Source organism: Clavelina lepadiformis, chromosome 3 (assembly GCF_947623445.1).
Source record: "Clavelina lepadiformis chromosome 3, kaClaLepa1.1, whole genome shotgun sequence".
NCBI lineage: Eukaryota > Metazoa > Chordata > Ascidiacea > Aplousobranchia > Clavelinidae > Clavelina > Clavelina lepadiformis.
Window position 1 is genome coordinate 23,518,947 of NC_135242.1, and position 21,233 is coordinate 23,540,179.

The 21,233-nt window shown below is 38.3% G+C and overlaps 3 protein-coding genes across 5 annotated transcripts; 1 reads left to right on the plus strand and 2 right to left on the minus strand.

Moving 5' to 3' along the window:
- Positions 1 to 1,724: 1,724 nt before the first annotated feature.
- LOC143450811 (uncharacterized) lies at positions 1,725 to 4,858 on the minus strand. Of its 3 annotated transcripts, none has more exons than XM_076951521.1 (5): positions 4,665 to 4,858; positions 4,406 to 4,600; positions 4,196 to 4,335; positions 2,354 to 4,129; positions 1,725 to 2,166 (listed from the first exon to the last, which is right to left on the minus strand). In XM_076951521.1, exons 1-4 carry the CDS (start codon positions 4,856 to 4,858, stop codon positions 3,963 to 3,965), a joined length of 696 nt encoding a protein of 231 aa, XP_076807636.1. In that variant the 3' UTR covers positions 1,725 to 2,166; positions 2,354 to 3,962. The 3 variants fall into 3 exon arrangements, with proteins under 3 accessions (XP_076807636.1, XP_076807635.1, XP_076807634.1); XM_076951520.1 differs by having other exon boundaries at positions 1,725 to 2,273; XM_076951519.1 differs by having other exon boundaries at positions 1,725 to 2,285.
- Positions 4,859 to 4,863: 5 nt separating this feature from the next.
- LOC143450808 (polycystin family receptor for egg jelly-like) lies at positions 4,864 to 18,343 on the minus strand. The gene is made up of 23 exons (XM_076951515.1): positions 18,234 to 18,343; positions 18,055 to 18,149; positions 13,726 to 13,882; positions 13,248 to 13,426; positions 11,574 to 13,163; positions 11,342 to 11,482; positions 11,088 to 11,274; positions 10,757 to 10,959; positions 10,485 to 10,673; positions 9,361 to 9,638; positions 9,160 to 9,282; positions 8,921 to 9,073; positions 8,724 to 8,856; positions 8,064 to 8,137; positions 7,605 to 7,995; positions 7,312 to 7,508; positions 7,034 to 7,183; positions 6,841 to 6,969; positions 6,615 to 6,770; positions 6,419 to 6,543; positions 6,179 to 6,352; positions 5,914 to 6,113; positions 4,864 to 5,816 (listed from the first exon to the last, which is right to left on the minus strand). The coding sequence occupies exons 2-23, from the start codon at positions 18,113 to 18,115 to the stop codon at positions 4,864 to 4,866; spliced, it is 5,943 nt and encodes a 1,980-aa protein (XP_076807630.1). The 5' UTR covers positions 18,116 to 18,149; positions 18,234 to 18,343.
- On the plus strand, positions 13,871 to 15,293 carry LOC143450810 (angiopoietin-2-like). The gene is made up of 2 exons (XM_076951518.1): positions 13,871 to 14,237; positions 14,370 to 15,293. Exons 1-2 carry the CDS (start codon positions 13,958 to 13,960, stop codon positions 15,059 to 15,061), a joined length of 972 nt encoding a protein of 323 aa, XP_076807633.1. The 5' UTR covers positions 13,871 to 13,957; the 3' UTR covers positions 15,062 to 15,293.
- Positions 18,344 to 21,233: the final 2,890 nt, after the last annotated feature.

Sequence of the window (21,233 nt, forward strand, 5' to 3'; positions counted from 1 at the left end):
CATGCCGTCATGGCCCGCGCAATGTCCATCAGTGAATGACGTAACTGACGGTGTTGTCTACTCGGTTGGAAAGAAAAACCGTAAAGGTCCAACTATCGTTGTTTGTCTTTAACCCCAACTTAACCGTCATGACGTCAACCATAAAAGAATTGTTCCTGTCATGTGACTCCAATCCATCAGCGCTTAGAATTGCAAATCGGGCATTGGATGGATGCCCAACCAATCCTGGACTTGTTTTTAATAAAACGGCTGGCTTGGAGAACAATTGTCGTTAGGCTATGTGTCATTCCATCTTCCACTGGTATAAGCTCATCACAAAGAGTTATTCGGGCATATTCGCATCAAACTCCGCACCAAAGCTCAAAGCGAGTTTTGCAGCTAAAGCGATGTATTTCAGTGGAAAAACAATCACTCGCAGAACAGGATGTCACAGACGAAAGTGACAAAGTTATTGAACAAATTGCTTCTTTAAAAAACCAAGCGGGCACCACAACCTCCAATGTCTTTCCTAAAGATGGCGCTATTGCCTTTACGTTAAACGTGACACAAGCAGTTGATGGTAATAAAACTTTCGACAACGATGTTGCAACTGACCAACCGATAGATGTTTCCTCTTGGATGCGCTTGTTTGCGGACTGTTTGTTCTTTACTGTTGTTGTAATTATTATTGCGTTATTGGTCTATTCTATATCTTAATGACATTTTCTATATAATACCACATCACCTTTGCAATTTTCATCAATTTTGTGTTCGTCACCATTTTGGCAGTCATTTTGCTCAAGATGATTTTTCGTTCAAGTCATCTTCTTATTTTCATTAATTTGAACTGGTGATGACATTCCTTTTCTTTCGTTATACTTGTGGTTGAACTTATTCACAGATAAAACTCCACAAAGTTTTACAAAAGTGATTGCGGATTGATGTATTATTTAGCATTTAGAAGACGACAAGTTTTTAATTGACCTAGAGGTCTTACAAGGTCAGCGGAATTATACGATCTTTCATATTGTTGTTTGTTTGCCTGAACCAACTCAGCATCGTGGCTTGGACAAATATTACGTCATTGGAATTTCAAAACACTCGACATGAAAGACGTAGCACCTCGATAGCTACATTGGAATGCATCATCGATGACCAGCAAGCTTTCGAAGACACTGTACCGGGTTCAGCAGTAAGTGCCAGGTGCGAAAGTTTGGTGAAATATGCCAGGCCGACCTGCATAAAACCGATCCGGAAAGGAAAATGACGCGCGATCCTTCCAATCTTTGTCGAGTGTCATCCTGCCCGGCGTAATGTCCAACAGTTCATAACGTTTTGTATCTGACTGTTCCGTTTACGCGGTTGGAAAGAAAAACGATCTCATAGTCGAGGCCAAAGTGACATCGCCTATCAGCTTAAAGTTTTTCGAAACCCCAAATTTACCGAGTTTAAGTCGTCGGTTGATGTTATCTTTTTCCCAAATAACGTTTTGTGTTCAAATTTAAACCCATGCTCGCGCATGCACGTTCGTGTGTAGAAAGTGTAATTACAAATGTGGTGAAGCGTAAGTGGAAATTCGGCCCGAATTGTTTTCAAACTTATTGCAGAATACGAACAGAGGAGTCCAGTCTGGCTTACAACTTCAATGTTAATAATATACAGACCAGTAAGTCCAACAACACTTGTATATTTTTAGTTGTTTCTATAAACAGATTTCTACTGCACATTAGCATCAGAAGTTAACATTCATTTAGTCATTTTATTTTTCGTCATTGGCGCGGTGGGGACGAAAAAACAGTGCTAGTTGCAAATAACATCCGTTAATGTACGGGAATAAGCGACAAAGCCAAGACGTCTGAAAATTTGCAGGAAAATAATGGTGTTGTCAACTTGCTGATGACAACTAGCATGTCCAGGAAACACAGAAATACAGTAGCTAAACGTTCCACATTTAAAGTCAGGTTATCCAGATTACAGCAGACGAGCAGGTGATATGTTCAAGCCACAGATTGCTGATCCTTTGTAGCTCCAATGCTGTACATCAGTGGATGGGAAAATAAAACCCACTCTAAAAGAAACCCCATCCCAGGTTAAAACCTGGTTTCTTGTGGCCATATATTGTGATAATGTTGGGCGTTGGTGTAGAGCCGAAATTTGTACAGCACAATTGCACAACCATGATGATCTCTGAATAGATGTGATGAAGTTACTGCTCGCTGTATGATGGAATCTTCTTTGCCAGGCACATCAACAATTATGAACCAGAAACAGACATGATGACTTGTTACTAAGTGCTGGTGAGAGTACTGTATTAAATAAAATAAATGGCAGGCTTATAATCCATGCCAAATAGGCGACATATAAATATACTTACTTGCATGTAATTGATCCTTTGTTACAAGATGGCTGGATTGCATTCGTGAGTGTGTTCCATCATCAGAAGATTGGAATGTTGTCTCCGATTCCACCGCAACCACGATCTGCTGCTTTCTTCATATTTCCAACAAAAATACAGAATTCGGGTCTGCGCAGACTGACCGGTTTCACTTGCTGTCTTCTTCTTCTTGAAGTAGGGGTGGAAAACTTTTCTAAGAATTCAACTGAAAGCCAATTAGTAGGAGTTGATACGTAGTTTAAAATTAGGGGTGTACTTGTTGGATGAACGTACGAAGCTCCAAGAACCAAATCTCATTGCATCGAAATTCAGTTTTTCTTTTTGGGATTTGTGGTAAAACGGGTTTCCTTCATACTTAAACGCATCAATTGAAACACGCAGCCGACATATTTTTCAATTTGACTTCACATCGCAATACCAAGCCTACACGCATCGCCATGGATTAAACTACATCATGCCAAGTTGAAACTTGTCGCGAAATTTTAACCATTAATAAATTTCAAGAATTTTTGTAAAGGCGAAAGAGAAGCGCTGTATTGCGTCTAATTTGGTATTATGACTATTCCACTGTAGAATAGTAAAGCATTTTGGTTTGTACACCCCTAAATAAATATTGCGTAATCTATATAAGTAAGTTACCATACATGTAACTATATCATTGGCAAGTAATAATAAACTAATTTTGATCAATAAAGCTATAGTAAAAGTAGATACGCCATTTGATCGGCGTTTACGTCGATTGATAGAGCGACTATGGAGTGCCAGATTCGCCGATTTTAGGTCGTGCAGGAAATTTCCTCAGCTTGTGTACATTATAATGTGCAAGATGATTGAAACGTAAGTCTCTATTTTTAAATACTTTGAATATATTAAATAAACATGAGAAAAAGTGTACAGCTTGAAATGTTCAATTCAACAGCGTACAACTTAAGGTGGACAAATTGTACACTTGTACAGTACATTGTACATTACATATTGTACATTGTACAACTTAAAATTTTATATGGGCACCAGCAGCTTCGAAAGCAGCTTAGAAACAGCATCAAATGTTTTAAAAACGAATTCTTGTGGTGTGTTGAAACATAACTTCTTGTGTTGATTTGATTTTCATGCAAGTTCGTGAACGGCTAAACGTTCACTTCCCTGGGAGATTGGTGGATCGTCGTGGTCAGCATGATTGCCAGAAGAACTAATTTTGCATCCTGCGAGCTTGGAAGGGCAAATATGAGATGTTATGTCTTCCTACCACAAGAAATTCTTCGGAAATCACTTGATGCGGTTTCCAGCCGGCTTAAGAAGCTGGTGACGAATGCTGATGGCCGATATCAAATTTTAGACAACATTCCATGCTATACACTTTTTATCATACTTATTACCGAGTACTGGTAAAAATTGTAATTTTTAAAATAAATTACAAATATTTAAAAATAGGGAGTTACTTTTCAATCACCTTCTAGAATAGGAAACGATACCGTACCGTACCATACCATACTATACCATTTAAATAAATAGTTCTTCGTTTAAAAACAGTAAACTACACAGTCTACTGTGAAAAGCATTTTGACTCGGCAACACTTCCAAGTCAGCCTTATGCAGGAACACGTTGTTTGATGACTCGCATTTCTATATTCTCCTCTGTATTTTTCTTGCGGTTGGTGCTCTTCCGCGTCGGAGAACGTTTAGTCGGATTGGTCGGTTTTTCTCTCTTCTGTTTTCTCCTTATTGCGCCACGATTAAGGTAGGAGCGTGGCCTCACTTCATGAAGATATAAGTCATTAAACACGTTCAAAGCGCTTACTAAATCATAGTTTTGATAAGAACCTGATGGTGGCAAAGGAGGGACCCAATCGCGTAGATCGTGCCTCGGATTGTTTAGCACGGAGAAGTAAGCGATCAAGACCACTTTCAAAGATTCAAGAATTATGACACTTTGAAGGAAAGCGCTCACGAACGAAACCAACCTGAAATTTGATCAAGTTTTACAGATTTGACGTTGTCTTAATTGTTTATTATTTGGAAACAATTGCTCACCAATCTCTGCAGGTTTCTATCCCATACGTCATACCGTACAGGACGCAAATCACAGTCGACGCGATCATAGCTGCAACGATATAAAACCAGGCGACGTATATCGAAAAGTGAACAATAGCTAAAGGATCCAGAGTATTAGGATCAATTTCCAAGATTGTGAATTCTTGTTGCGCTTCAGCAGCAGACAATGGCGGCCTGGATATAAACAGTTTTATTTCATGAACAAACTGACTTCAGGAAAAGCAACCGGGCATTATACCTTGCCGATGGTCTGACTGCTGATGATGTCAATGCTTTTTCTGCCGATGACGTTGTAGCCACATGTTTTTCGACGCGAGAAGCCTTTGATTTTGTCTTTGTTGATGACTTCATACCTTTTACCACCGGTGATGTAGTGATCACATTTTTTTCGACGCGCGAAGGCTTTAACTTTTTCTTTTTCTGCGACGTCATACCTTTTACCGCCGATGACGTTGTAGCCCCATTTTTTTCGACGCGATAAGCCTTTGATTTTTTTTATTTGCGGCCTTCATACTTTTTACCGCCGATGACGTAGTGATCACATTTTTTTGGACGCGCGATGCTTTTAACTTCTTGCTTTTCGGCGACGTCATTCCTTTTACCGCCGATGACGTTGAAGCCACATTTTTTTCAACTCGCAAAACCTTTAATTTCGTTGACGATGTTATACCTTTTACCGCCGTTGACGTTGTTGCCACAAGTTGTTCGTCGCGCGAAGGCTTTGTCTTTTTCTTTTTTGACGACGTCATATCAACCGCCGATGACGTAGTAGTGGCCATATTTTGATTGACGTGTGACCGGATATACTTTGTCATCTTTGGTGACGTCATGTCTCTTACTGGCGGTGACAAAGCGGCCGCATTTCGTTCAACGCGCGACGGGATGTACTTTATCATTTTTGTTGACATCATGCTTTTTGGCGATGTCGTAGTTGTTACATCTCCTTCGACGCGGGACGAATTGATTTTTTTTTTCATCGACAAATCGTTTCGGCGAGTTTTCTCTCGTCTTTTCGTTTCTTTTACAATTTCAAATTTTCCTGGGAATTTTGGCGGTTGTTTGTTGATGATATTTGCGATTTCTCTAGATATCGATAGACGATCGTTATCTTCCGGAATATATTGACCAATTTTATTTTTATTTTGGTCAACTTTTGCGTTTTCTCTTTCTGATCTATTTCTATTGTTTTGTTTGATTGTATTTCCAGTTTTCTGGGCGTCATGGTTTTGCACAAGTGACGTGGCTGGTTTTTGCTGCCCTCTGGTGAGTTTTGGGGATTCTAGATTGTTGCCAGAGATTAGATTTTTGTTTCCTTTCCGTCGTTGTGCATGACGAAACATTAGGCTGATGAAAAAGGGCCCGGGAAAGCAAATCAAAGCGCTTTGAATACCTTTATGACGGAAAAAGAAAATTAATATGACTTGTGCAAACAGAATATTTCAAAAACATGAGCGTCTTGGCTTCTATCGACTTTTGAACGAACTTACCAACGGCAATGTGGGACCACTTGAAGTTGTAGTGCCCAAATGTCAACACATTTCCGTCCAGTGCATGACTGTGGCCATGAAACATCATTGATGTTATCATAACCATAAATATAAAGAGAGAGCAAGTGGCAGCTCTTTCGACTCTTGTCATCACGCCATGCTGCCATGGCCTCATGCCATAGAGAGAATACCAGACGTGTCTGTAAATGAGAAAATTATGAGATAATAAACCGGGGCAATAGGATGAAGTTTTTAACAAACGCACCTGTCTTTAAAGTGATTCTCGCATTTTAAGAGGAACAATTTGTTGGATACTTGGAGTTCCTCCAACGTAGCGGCCCGGAATGTATATTCCGTGACGTCGCTGAACCTGGTACCGCACAGAAAGAACCAACATTCGTTGGTTTCCAGATCCCGTACAACCATCCGTTCGAGGTACCTGACGTATGCCTTGCAATAAGTATATACATCATACAACCGCTGTTAACTTGTCACTAATTCATACCACTTAGCACTGCTCCCTCCGTCATTGCGCCACATCCTTACTGCTCTGATGTCGCCCAAACTACGTGGTGTAGTAATAAGGAAAGATTGCACACTACCCACAGATAAGACGTTTTCGTTTTCTTGCTGAACAAACAATCAATCATTAAGACGTCGGAACAAACTATCACACACTATGGCAGACGTCATCATTTTACTTGTATGACGTGAGCATTGCTTCTTTGTCTTTTGCCCAACAGTCTCATGCTGACAGTGGCGGTGGTACCGGCATTTGGACGACTACCGGTATAAATTGTAACATAATACCGGTATTGGTCGTTTGGCGAGTTGTCCGCAACTTCAATGAAGAGTCCCTTCAATATTTTCATGATTACAAATTATTAAATTTATTCAATAAGTTGACAATTTTAGATAATTTTATACTTTTTTCTGTGCATCTTTGTCTTTACTTCTAGCCCATATAAGGAGAAGAGCGTAGATGACGTAAAAGACAAGTAAAACGCTGATGATCACTGGATTTTGCTGGAATTGCTCCCAAAGATTCCAGGAAAGCTAAAACCGATTCAACAAATAACAATTAGAAGTATTCACTTCTTTTATGTCACAAATATTTTACTTGGTCATAATTGATCTTGTTGGGAAACACAAGAAGATGGGAGGCGTATATAATCTGAGGAACCTCCTCCTCTCCGCTCCTCTTAACTCTGTTTGGTGTGACCTGGTCTACGTCACATTCACAATTAAATATCCCAGCGTTTTGATGGACCTGATGATTATAAGATACTTCGCTCATAATGTTTAAAATACACAAAAACTATGAGTTAAATCAATAATTTGTTTAAACTCTACCGCAACACTCTCTAACAATACAACTATGGACATCAAATATCTCACCGTGCAAGAGCTCTCGCCCCAGTCGCGCATTCGATCTTCCCAGTGCAAACAGTTCAGTATAAATGATGTAATTGTCACGTTAATCAAACTTCCAATGCGATAAAAACCCGCACCGAGATCAACAAACACTGTCAAGTTTAGTTCGACCTGTCTATGCGGAAGCGACCTCTCAGAAATCGACCAAGTGTATAAAAGTTCTGAGAAAATAACTCAATATTACGTTAAAAAAATTCAAACAATGTGCTGACATTTACAGACAAAAAACCTGCGACTCTTATTTTCTGTAAACGAACCCTTTTCGTGAAACTCTTTCTTTAATTTGAAAGAGCCTTGGTCGGTAGTTTGCAGACTCATTGTACAGTTTCTGATTTTCTGATCCATGTTTTCGACATGAATTGTGAGAAAGAGGTCGTTTCCATCTCGTTTGTAGAGCATCCAATCAAACAAAGCCCAACCTGCGGCTTTGCTGTGACAACCAGCCACGTCGCATTCACTCTCAACCCTCATTGTTATGTTTCCTTTACCAGGCTGTGCTGGCAAGGGGAAGCCAATTGTTTGATTTTTGGCCTCATTGCGACTGATCGGGATCTCGTTTCGCCATCCCGTTGTCATGGAGACAGACGTGACTTGATCGACTTTGTGGGTCCTCGTGTTAAAGTTGATGGACCAATCGTAGGTGAAGACCTAGAAATCATGAAATCGTTTCATTATCGCGATAAATCGCGCAAATTAAAGCAAATTAGAATTTATACCTCGACATTCGTGACTTCGTTGTTCAGTGTCTGTATGTTTGGAATTCGAAATGAAGAGCTACCATTGAGTGGATCTGAAAACATTTCCTCATAAATCTCCGTTTGGGTCGAATTAAAGCACTAGTTGGCGTCAAAGAGCTAGAAATATTGTATAGCACCCCCTATACTGAGCAAGATATACGACAAATAATCATATCAAACTGGTCAACCATTGCCAAGTCCATAATTTTCGACATGAAAGTTATTACACACTGAAAACATACGCAGTACATTTTGACAAACATGACAAATGAGAAAATTCAACGATTGATTAACGCTGCTAATTTGTTTTAAAAAACCTAATAATTTATTTTTTAGGATCATCGTAACACTTTATTTCGATGTGGCAAATTATTGTATTAGCAACTGCGTAGACATGTTTTGTTTTAACCCTATGACTATGAGTCGGCGTTTAAACAAAGAAAATTAGCCACAAAGTTACACTTACGCAAATATAGGGTATTAAATTTCGACGTTGCCAGATAAAACTAGACGTAACCAGCGACTTTAGAAAAAAGTTGAACGTGATATTCGGTGAGATCATGAAACAAAACTCGTCACAGGTCGCACTTGAGCTGAAAGTGAATGGCGAGATCGACATGCCTGCAAATTAGCACTTACTGATGACGTCGTTGTTTAACTTGAGGAATTTTCCCTTGACTGATTTTGTTCCAAACGTCATCGTATCTTCACCTGGTATCAATGACGCCATAAGCAGCTTGCCCAGCCGTGTCATTCGCGAACTTTCTTTGATCTTTGATAATAATTGTCATTTAAGAATCGATTTGTTACGTCATTAAAATTATGCACGTTGTTACCTTGAAACTGATATCGTCAGAAAATTGCATCAAATGTGACGTAACGAAAATGCATGAAGTGGCAATAGACCTTATGGCATCATCATCGTCGTCGCTAGTGCTGGGATTACGAACGGTGTGCTCTATTCGGTCCATAATTTTCGCAATTAGGCGCTGGAAATATAAAAAACAAAGACGTTATCTTATTTTAAAATAATTTTTGTAATTTCACACATTAAATTTTTTATTCAAGGTCATACCACGTGATAATTATTTATGACGCCGAAACCGTCTACCAGATGACGTAAGACGTCAGCAAGTTGCTTAACTGACGTCAGGGTTTTTATTGGATATTTCGCAACTCGTTCGTACACTTTGCTTATCTGTTACATGAAAAAAAAACACAATTTTACAAGTGCTCGGCGGACTGACAAAAACTCATTATTACGTCATAAGCCAACCTGGAATCGCTCGAGAATATTCGCTGAAGACATCGGCAGCATAAGCTGCGCCGTCTGCTGCAAGTTTTGACTCGAAATCGCATTAAACAAATCGCTTATGACATCAGTGTTGTCGTGATGATTTTTGGTCAATGACACAGATAAGTTCTTTACTGTACAAGCCTGACGAGGACCACAAATCTCAACCCAAATCATGACGTCGGAAAAACTGCTCTTTGACGGAAATGTGACGTCATTTAGATTCGGATCGCAGCCGTGTTGTAAAAGATTATTCTGGTCTGAAAATATTTCTATGTTAGATTTTAATTTATTCAAAATACCACTTCTACAAACACCACATGGCTCGCTACAATCATTGTAACAAGCAAAGGAAAGTTATTTTTTCTACTCCAGTCGAATCTCGTCATATCATATACGCGGCGGGGACGTTGAAAGTATTAACGTTAAATCCACAGTTTGTTATAACTGTTATAGCCGTTTACGTAAGAAGCTGGTCAATGTACAGCACAAGGCTACAATCAAAATTGTACCACGGCACACCCAATGGCTGGAATCGATGTAACAATTCATCATTCACTCATTGTGTGAGTTATAAATTGAACACAGGGCGGCAAGAAAGCCTGCTAGCTAGACTTCGTAATATTATTGCCGACTCCCTCTCATCGACTTCCGCTGCCTAGGATGGCTTTCCACTCAACTCTCCACGAAATGGGAGTGGCAAACGTGCGGTTTATAATGTATGAGTATACCGTGAAGAAACAAACCGCCGACCGCGTCATATTTTACTGCATTCGGTCCACTGAGCTGATGCAACGACGCCACAGGAGTGCTGCGTGGTCCATATTTTGTCTCAGAGAGCATTTGGACTACGATTTTGTGGCTCCAGCTTACAGTAATGCCTTAACATGATTTTAGGCAATTCTCAAATAAAAAAATGTAACTTTGACACATTTATTCGTTTTGAATTATTTTATTTTGTGGGTCATTGGCACTCTTGGGACGTTTTATATTTAACTTTAAGTTGATATTTTAAATGGTGTCACTCTAACCTGCTTTAGATTCATAATAATGTCATTAAGTTCTATTCATGTCACTTCTTAACTCGCTACTACATCAAGTTTTACCTTTCTCTGCGGTAAAGAACTTGTACTTCAAAGGCACTCGATCTTGTGCGTAGCCATGACAGCTCACGTTAAATTTTGTAACGTAAGCAATTCCACTTCTGGGGTGAACCTTGCAAATACCCCCACTAGGTGGTAGTAGTGGAGCAAGGAACAAGGTCGCCGACGCCTTATCACCATCATTGTTGTAACCTGCAAGTCAAGTTCAAAGTTTAATCTGATGTTGGTCAACCATAGATTTACTGACCAAGTCAATCTTATATAAGGGAATTCACCTGTTCCTGTGATGTTTGATGACGTCTTCACTTTGTCGAGTATTGATTTGTTAAGTTTGCAGAATCGTTGATTCTTGCATAAACTCATTTGTTGTCCGGATATCAGCGACAATTCCCAACTATGACGTATGCAATCGTCACAATCAAGTTGAAGTATGATTGGTTTGTGGGAAGAAAACAGCTTTTCGCAGTTAGACCAACACCTAAAATACAAAGGGAAAATTTTCAAAGAAATTTTTACGTTATTTATTTTAAATTTATAATCTACAATTTTCAAAATATAGATTTGAATTTATAAAATTAGCAAGCGAAAAAATCATTCCAAACTCGCCTTAAAATAACAACCGGGGCAGGTTTGGATTTAATAAAAATTTTTTGATCAGCGAACGTTGCGTCATAATGTGGACCGGATATGATCAGCCTGACGTAATACTGTTCGCTTGGTATCAGTTTGTTCCTGGAAATTTCCAAGGTGTCATTGCCAGAAACCCAAAGAGCTTTCCAATCAAAGCAGGAACCTTAGACGTAAAACATTCAAATTAAATTTTGATCAAAAAACTGGGAATTGAGGAAATCTTTTCAAACCTTTTCTTTGTATTTTTCCAATCTCTTTTGTCATTGGTAAATCTTCTTGTGTGACGGCACAAAACCAGTCACGTTTGATATTTCCCTCGTGTTTGGTAAAGTCAATTGAAGATTCAAATTTCAAAACTGTTGTATTTATTCCTGGATAAAGAGATTAAGCATTTCTAGATAATATTTCTTTTATTGGGAAACCGCAAACCTTAAACATAGAAATCTGATATTTTGTACTCACCAGCCTCCACCACATTTCCTCCATTGATTAGAAAATTTAATTTCCTTTTGGGAATTTCCACCAATGTGAAGTCATCGCCCTTTGCTAATGACATATGGTAATCGTTAGAGGTTATGTTGGCGTAAACCTTTATGACGTACAAACCAGGTAATAAAGTATCGGCTTTAATCAAAAGTTCAGGTTCAACTGAGCTCGCGTTAAGTTGAACTTCATCGCCAGTTTTGGGAATGTCTACTTTTGACGTCACTCGATACGCTCTCCATTTGTAATCAACGGAGAATAGCTCTCTAACGCATATGAAGTTAAGGTCCACGCTTAAGACCAACTCTTCAACCACTTTCAAAGGTTCGTCGAGTCCACCGCCAACTTTCCCGTCGCGAATTCTCACGCTCTCCAAGCATGACGTCTGCAAAGCTTTCGGGACATTTCCCACGAAACGAAACGATTGTTTTTCATTTCTGATCAGAACTGTGACCTGCCGAGCTTCATGGAAAATACTTTCGTCTTTGATTAACTTGTAAGGTTTTGCGTCGAAAGGTAGATTTGGCAAACCTTCATGCTCATATTCCGACTTTGAAATCGTTAAAGTCGAATTCTTCGCCGTATTTTCACCGATGGTTAAATTCATTTCGTATTTTCCCAGGTCACCTCTGATGAATACAAAAACCTCTCTACGGGTTTCGAAATTAAATCCACGTGACGTAACATATACGTCAAAAATCTGTGGTAGCGCTTCAAAAGTTGTGTTTGACGTCATCAAAGATATTTTGTTTTTAGCGGTTGCTTCAACTTTGTACATTCCTGCTCTAAATAACGTTGCCTCTACCACCATCGAGTGGCAATCACGTGAGCAGAATGTAGAAGTTTTGTAAACTGTCAACTTGGTTTGAGTCGATTTGATGTCGATTGAAAGATTTACCGGCGCTCCCTGACTAACTGTCGCGCTTATGATGAAAGAATTCGGTTGTAGATCGACGTATTGTTTCGTCATCACTTTAAGATGTTTGATTTCTTCGTTGAAAGTAACTGGTGTGAGAAACGTCACAGATGAAACATTATTTTGCAACAAAAGTGTGACGTTATGTATTCCCGGTCCAACCAATCTTTGCATCGTCGCGTTCAGTTCGAATTTGACAGTTTCGTTCGATGAAATTTTCTTCTCATCAAACGTTTGTGATGTCTGAAGCTCGGTTATTATGACGTCATTTAACATAAGAGCGTAAGAGATCGGAAAGTAATATTTGTGGTGAAATATCAGCTCAGTTGAGACTGGATATGTGTGGGTGCTTTGTTGGTAAGATATTTGCAATTTTGAAGCTGATAAAGCATTTTCCAGGTAAACAACGAGTTCTTTTGTTGTAACCAAATCGCCTCGTTTATTGATATCACATTGTCCCTTAAATGAATACTTTCCAGGATATTTGAACGACCTTTCTGTTGTGAGGGTCTTAATCGAAAGGTGAATAGTTTTTCCGGAGTTGTAGAGCACCTTACAGTCAAGGTTGAGACCACTTGCTCCAGTCAGTGTGGCAGCAAACTGAACTTTCTCTCCGGTTTGGACGTGTGTGTTGGTGGTCGTTAATCGAAATCCTTAAATATTATTTAAAAGTAAAACACTTCTGTACTACATGAGTACAACTGATACATTCCCATACTTTGCAGACATTTACTCACCAATACGATTGTAAACGAATGAAATTTTTGCCTCGCTGCAATTCTTTGTGAATCTTTGCAAAGTAATTACAACACTTTTCTCAAACAAAATGTTTGGAAAGTCAACGGGTTTCGTATTTTTGCAAACTGAAATCAATTTTCCATTTGCTTTGGGTAGCATTAAATTTGCTTTCGCACAACTGTATAAATGTAACGGAAGAAAGTTCATTTATATTTCGATGAATTATATCGCAGTATAGTATAGTATAGTTTGCAGTAGTTTAATAGAATAATAATAATAGTAATAGTTAAGAGATTAGTATGATATAGTATAATTTTTTTACTCAAAGTTAAGCGACTACTCTTTTTAAAACGCGCAAACACTGTCGCAAAAATCAAAATATCTGCATGCAACTGTTAAGGTTATTAAATAAATGTATACTGAAAATATCTTAAACATACTTTAGCTTGATATGATTTTGCGATTTGTAACTATTACCTGAACAAAATTTCAGCAAATTGCAAGTATGCAATTTCCCAATCTTCCAGTGGAATTTCCCACGAAATCGTATTAAGCAGCATGACGTCATTATTACACTCCTCTGCGGATGGAAAATTAATCTTTCCATTCCTATTTCGTAAGATTACGCTGCAGTCTGAAAGATACAATAGCCGTTGCAGATAAGTCAGTATATTATCATTGATATTCAGCGGAAAAGACAATATCAATTATGCTCTATCTTATACGAAGCTTCATCAAAGTGTGGTTTCTAGATTTGTTCGTCCTATTGTTGACGTTTCATTGGTGGCATTGTGATGCAGTCAATGAACAAGCCAGCAGATTATTGCATCGAGTTCACAAAGTTAGCGAAAGTTTGAGAAATGGAAATGTAACGAGCTGGAACTTACGTAATCTTCAAAATTGCAACTACAAACAACAGATGTACGCAAACTCCATCGACATTGCAGGAAGCGTCAAAAAGTTTAAATCTTTAAACAGTTTTTTAAAAGGTGACAAAACAAATGGCTTTGTGAGGTCTTGAAATAGCAGTTACTTATGTTTCAGTTTTGTTTGTATATCAAATTGATACACATTTTACGAAATGTTCTTCAAATTTCTTTACATTACTGTTTTATTTTCAGAGTGTACAAGCATCTACGCAAGTGGTTCAACATCAAGTGGTATCTACCCGATATGGCTCAAGGAACGATTCCAGTTCACCTACGTCTACTGTGATATGGACCTCGTTTCAACTAAGAAGGGCTGGACAACAATACAAAAAAGAATGAACGGGGAGGTCAACTTTAATAGGGGTTGGGATGATTACGTCAGAGGGTTTGGGAATCCCCGGGGTGAATATTGGGTTGGATTGGAAAATATTTATCGTCTGTCAAGGCAGACTACAACACCTATAGAAGGGGGAAAAACGTCGATAAAAGTACCAAAACTTGGGATTTATCTTGAAGACTGGGATGGTTTCAAGGCTTTCACTGAATACAGGGTATTTTCGTACTGGCCAAAAACAGCAAAATATTATTTACATGTGTACGGTCGGAACGGTTCCGATTGTTTCAGCACGGCACCAATTCTTCGAAGCGAATTCAGCACACCAGATGTTGACAACACTGAAGAGTACCACAGTCACTGCGATCAAAATTTTAAATCAGGTTGGTGGTTTCGCTGGTGCGGTGACACAAATCTTAACGGACCTTACCCCAAGTATAAACAAGAAATGAACTCGAACAACATAGTTTGGTTTGGATGGGGTTGTTTTAATTCAAAGGGAACGGCTTTGCGCTATGTTTCAATGAACTTTTATCACAGCAAACATTAGTCACGTAAAGCTTACTTTACTTGTACAGTTTACTCATACTAGTCGATATAAATGTGTTTACTTGCATAAGTGATTTTGAATAATGGCAAAGTACTACACGCCTATGCTCCTATGTCTTTTCCGGTGTTGAGTATTTCGTAGCCTTTTGCATAACTCAAAAATATAACTTACTGGACTTGCACGATAGCCCTTATATTAACTCTCGAAATAATCGTAGAAGAAATTTTACATTTAAGGCCTTCGCACTGTTAAGTAGGATAAAATGGTGGGCAAGTCAAAAAAAGTTGGCCTTTCAACATGAAGTAGTTGTTAGTAAAAATATCGGTGAATTGATATTTAGTGATATGTAGAAGTTAAACAGTTATTGTTAAAAACATATGACAAATTTGGCCATCTATTACAACCAAGATGGCAGTCGTTACCACATCACAATGTAAAAGCAGTATACCTCATGACTGGGTTTGTATTAGTTGCGGTAAGCTACTTAACGCGTTTTGAATTGAATACGTGTCTGTAGATAAAGGATTTGAAGTAGGTAATGTTTATTTTCAGACCTTTTGTACATCTTGATATTACTTGGTATTAGTCTAAATTCAGGGAAATTCTTCCTATTACGGTGACCTACTATAGTCCATCTCTCCGTGTTTTAAATGTACAAACAACGTATCTTTCAATTCGAATAGAAGCAACCGTCTCTTTCGATTTCTACATCATTGAAGTTACGCAAGACGTGTAAGTATTCGGCCTGTGGTCACAACCGCGCCCTAAAGTAAAATCAATCCTGCAACGTCTAAAAAGCTAAAAAGAACTTGAAGAGCGTTCCTTGCTTCGACAAAGAAAGAAACACAAATAAAACATATAATTATCGTGTAGACTGTAGACCACACGAATGCATGGCAAGTTATTGGACAAATTACTAGGCCAGACTGGCGCCAAGATATTGGGAACCACTGGCGCTTCTGATAGAAAACGACAACAAAACAAGGTGCCACTAAGCCACGATCAGCCTTAAACCCTCAATATTAGTTTTTCCAACATGTCGAGTTCGATATTTTTTTGCTTTGCTTCTTCAGTCTCTGGTTTTCAAAACTGGTTTTAACAGCAGCCACCAATATCATTTAAATAACCCACCGACGGCATCTTATCTTTACCATTCGCCGTCGTGACTAGAACATACATTGAAGTTATGCAAACGTAGAAACTAGCGCATAAGACATGTGACCAAGTATCCAGTGGCCTTACACTTGTCCGCATTTCAATGGTGGCTTCACACGGGACAACTAAGGTTGTACTTCCTCAAGTTCTTTGCAGACACACGATAAAGAAAATAGGGTTGGTTAACATGCGACTTTATTTGTCGATGGAAAAATTGAATGGTTATACGGCCAAAATTTGTCGTACGTTCATAGGCACGACCATGAGTGAAAACCACCACTGAACCCTCAAATTCATCAGCACCTGATTAGTTATTAACTACATAGCATTATTTAGATACAGTAGCAGCAACAGGCCAAGTAACAATAACTATACTACTAACTTATATCAGTAGAGTAATAAAAATATATATATATATAAAATATAAATATACTATAAATATATACTTCAACTACATTTTAATAGAGTAACTATACTTTAAATATTTGACATATTGCAAACATAATTTGTGCAGGCTATTGCTATTGCTATGTCATTGGAACAAAAACAAATGAAAATGTACAAAAAACTAATTTGGTCCTGTGAAGTGCGTTACATTTCGCTACAATAAAATCTTGTATGACAGCAGAAAGATCTAATCTAGTTTCTACACCAACCTTTATACCGTTGTAAGTCTGTCAATTCCTCTGCCAATGTGTAAGTCGACCTGTGTGTCTTTGTTTATCAGATTTTTGATTTTCATAAAGTAGTTAGAAAAAAGTCTAGTTAAAGTTCATCTTGAACAAAGCACTCGAAAGACGCCAACAACGGTTGTGATATGGAGATGGGTCTCGCAGTATTTAGTGCCAAAGGGTAAATCAAGACCAATTCTGCGGCTCTATTACCTTGGTGACTTTGGTTTAAAGCAAACTACGTGCTTAAAGACAGACAGACACTCACTAACTCAAGATAATGTCACTACAAGGGTGGCAACATCACTTCTGGCAGGTCATGGTATGGGCGTCATACCGATTAGGGCCGAGTGCTTTTTGTAGGTTTACCATCATATCTAACTTTTATATTATAGTACAGTGTGGACTCCAGCTTATTAATCGCAGCAATGACGGTAGCTATAATGTTGTTGAATAGGTAAACAAAATTTACTTCAGCTGTTTACGTCTATCTTTTACGATAGTAAGCTATAATATAGCTGCTATATCATTGGGCTTCGCAAGGCATTAACAACCATTATTGTGGTTTGTGAAACTTGTACCTGTAATATTAAACCGCTTTCCTGCTCATGGAAGCCAACTTCAAGCAGCAACCGAACAAGTGTGGATTTAATAATATCATTCAGTAAGTGAGACACTTACTTGCACACTGTACAGTAAGTCAAAGGTTTTATATGTTAGAACGTAGTTAACACTCATAGTTAGACACAAGTAATAATAGTCAATTGTGAATAGTAATTAGCCTTATTCAAGTAACTTTAACGTCACAATCTTTCAATTGGCAGCAAACATTGCCTCCCTGTCAACTAACAATTGATGAATTCAAGTGTCAATTTCCGGCTTTATTCGTGTTTCATAATTACGGTATTTTATGAACTTGCATACGGTACCGTACCAGAAAGTTAAATAAGATTTTAAAGTCAAACATCATTCACATTAAATTGTTATAAAAGCATTTATATCGTTGCGTCGAGTGTTAATTCAAATCATGCATATGTTTGCGGCCCAAACAAAATGGCTTGGTATGCCAAAAGCGGCAAGCGAGCCCGCAGTTGGAACAACGCTGCTTTAGTTAACGAAGTCTTATTTTCTTATCTTAAAACACAAGCTGATATGTACAAAGCATACCTGCGCAACCAACCATGAATGCAACAGCCAAGCAAAGCTGGAAAAATCTGATGGTCGTCATTTTCTCTTGCTGAGAAGTTCGTTTCTGTTTGAACCTACCGGTATTTAAATAAAACGAATCAGCTCTAATCTCGAGTTATGAGATACAAGATATCAGCAATATACCGACAAATCATTACCTGGTAATTGTGTAACGTCACCTTATAGTAACAAATACTTCTTCAATGAACACACGCTGTTAGATTCTCAATACAGCTGTTAAGTCTGCAAATTGAATATGTAAAATGTTTATCTCAGAAACCTTAAGGTCATATTTACGGCGGACAAAATGATTGTATGACTAATTGTGACGTAAGAATAATTCTTTTATTACCAATTAATTACGCAACAAAGAAATTAAACTGAAGATACTTGTGTGTAGGTTTGCAGGGTCAAGTCAAGTTATAGACTGTTTAAAAAAATTTAGCCTCAAGGCTAAATTACTGGTTTGGTGACACTTAATCACGCGACAATTAATCACGCGACGCTTAATCACCGACACATAATCACTAGGACATTTAATCACGCGACATTTAATCACGCGACACATAATCACTAGGACATTTAATCACGCGACACATAATCACTAGGACATTTAATCACGCGACATTTAATCACGCGACATTTAATCACACATTTACAATATTTTTTTACATTTACAATTTACAGCAATGTTATGCATGGGAAATGTAAGCAACTGCACGAAGATAGACTAAAATCTCGCTTGACAGATAACGGTCAACTGTGTTTTGCACGCGCAGTTTCAGTGCCTTGTACCGTATTGGAATAGAAGGTTGAGTACCAGCAATTCCTTGCAGAAACGTTGCACGTTGCATTTGAATGTCTTTTTCAATTCCCCGTATGAAAGTCCACATTGTCGGGTGGTGGCATTGAAAAAGCACTTGCAGACCAAAATGCCAACCTTCGACTGCATTTGTGGTTCTTGCAATGCAACCTGCCCCGGCTTCGTAATGATTCCAACTTTCGATTGGAAAAATGGCTGCGCCGTAATTTTCACCACGTCCCGGACGTCGTCTGCCTCTGATATATGTGTGTTCGAAATACGAAAGCAGCTCAGGCATCTTCTCGTGATCGGGCATGCTATCAGCTAAGATCAGAAATGACTCAACTACGTCAGAGGAAGGGACCATGGCTAGTTGGCTACCCCGAGACATAAAACTGGTGCGAAGGCGGTAGACTATGTAATGAAAAGTGGTATAATGGTACCTTAGCCTGTAAGGTTTGCCCACTTCCTTACAAAGTCTGTTTTCTTGTGTATATCTTAACAGTGAACTTTGATAGACTTCAGCAATAATGACACAGGAATGACTACTGTAATCTGATTATATTTGAAGCTTCTTTGAACGAATACATCAAGATAGAACATTGTGACAGCAACAGCATACAGACATGTTGCGGCGTTGAACGTAAAAACCAAAAGGACTGAATGAATCAAAATGCACGCACAGGGGAAGCAGTTGATTATGTCACGCAGTGTTATGCTTCACTGATTCCATAGATGAGAATTCTATGTCGTACACAATTTTATATTACGTTCATTGATATATTTATCACAACTAGTATCTCGTACTAAGTACAAGATTGTCTGTAGACTAGACTAGTCGTTATAGATACAAAGAGATGTGGCGGTCGTGATAGTAAATTGTAATAATTCATTCATTGGCATTGTTCCAGAGTTCCAAAACCGACGCTCTGACACAGTTTCAAGTAGCATTGTATTTTACGGTGTAACGTTTTGATGGTACTTTGGTCAAGAGCTTCGGTGACAATACAGTAGAATAATGTTAGATATTACATAGGTTATACTTTCGGACAATATAACAATTAGACTTTATGAAGCTGGTGTTGATTTAAAGAAACATTATAGAGAAAGCCGGCGCAACGGAGTCAAAACAATTGTCGGGGAGTTCTAAAAGAAAGACCAAGGAAGCCTTTGGCAGTCGCATCGAAGTGATTATGTGTCGCGTGATTAAATGTCGCGTGATTAAATGTCGCGTGATTACGTATCCAAGTCGCGTGATTAAATGTCCTAGTGATTATGTGTCGCGTGATTAAATGTCCTAGTGATTATGTGTCGCGTGATTAAATGTCCTAGTGATTATGTGTCGGTGATTAAATGTCGCGTGATTAAGTGTCGCGTGATTAAGTGTCGCGTGATTAAGTGTCGGTACACCAAATTACTTTACCACACCAGCAGTCTAGTACATTACCAAGGTTTACGTTTGTTTTTGTTGACTTGTTTGACAAGATGGTGTCCCTTCTATTTCAACTTCTTTGAAAATGAACTGGTAGATGGCACTTCTGCACATCAGATGTACTGGTAAATGCAGTTTTAGAGTTTGTAATGTCCCATTCCCAGCAAACAGAATATGATTTTAACCAAGTTTAATACAGTAATGTAAAAGTTTCTTCATATTTCATAAAATGTATAGCTATTTACAACAATAGATATAATATAAACACGTTATATTATATCTGCATGTTGACAACTATGACTACGATATAAAACCATATTCAATATTCATCCACGCACCCAAACTGTTACGCCAGACGGGCTAAAATTTATACACGAATTACAAAATTGTTGATGGAGACAGATTTTAATTGAAACTATATCACCTCATACTGCACGTCCAATCTGCTCTATAGGAAGTACCTACAACAGATCGACCCAAGCTAATGGTCATCAGACTTGAAAACAACACACAAACAATAACTTAACTATATTGGAAAGTATTAACATGGTTTTATTTGGAAGCCTAGAAACGCTGCAAATTGTAGTTTTTGTTCATATTTTCGAGTGGGAAAATCTACAACAATATTTCGATAAAAATTTCAAAACAAGTTACAAATAATGCACCAATCATATAACTGACATAATGACAGGAATGTTGTAGGAAAACAGGTGGTTTAAAAATTCTTTTTGGGAAAAACTTTGGCGAATTTCTTCTTTTGTACGGATTTTTCACCCAAAATCACAAACTGCGCTTTAACTGATAAGGTTCCAGCAGTGGATGGCATGAAGGTGGATGATGGTGGGTATTGGACCGTATGTGATGATGTTGTGTTATCTTCAGATGTTGACGAAACTTGTTCAACTCCCTTTTGAGATTGTGAAG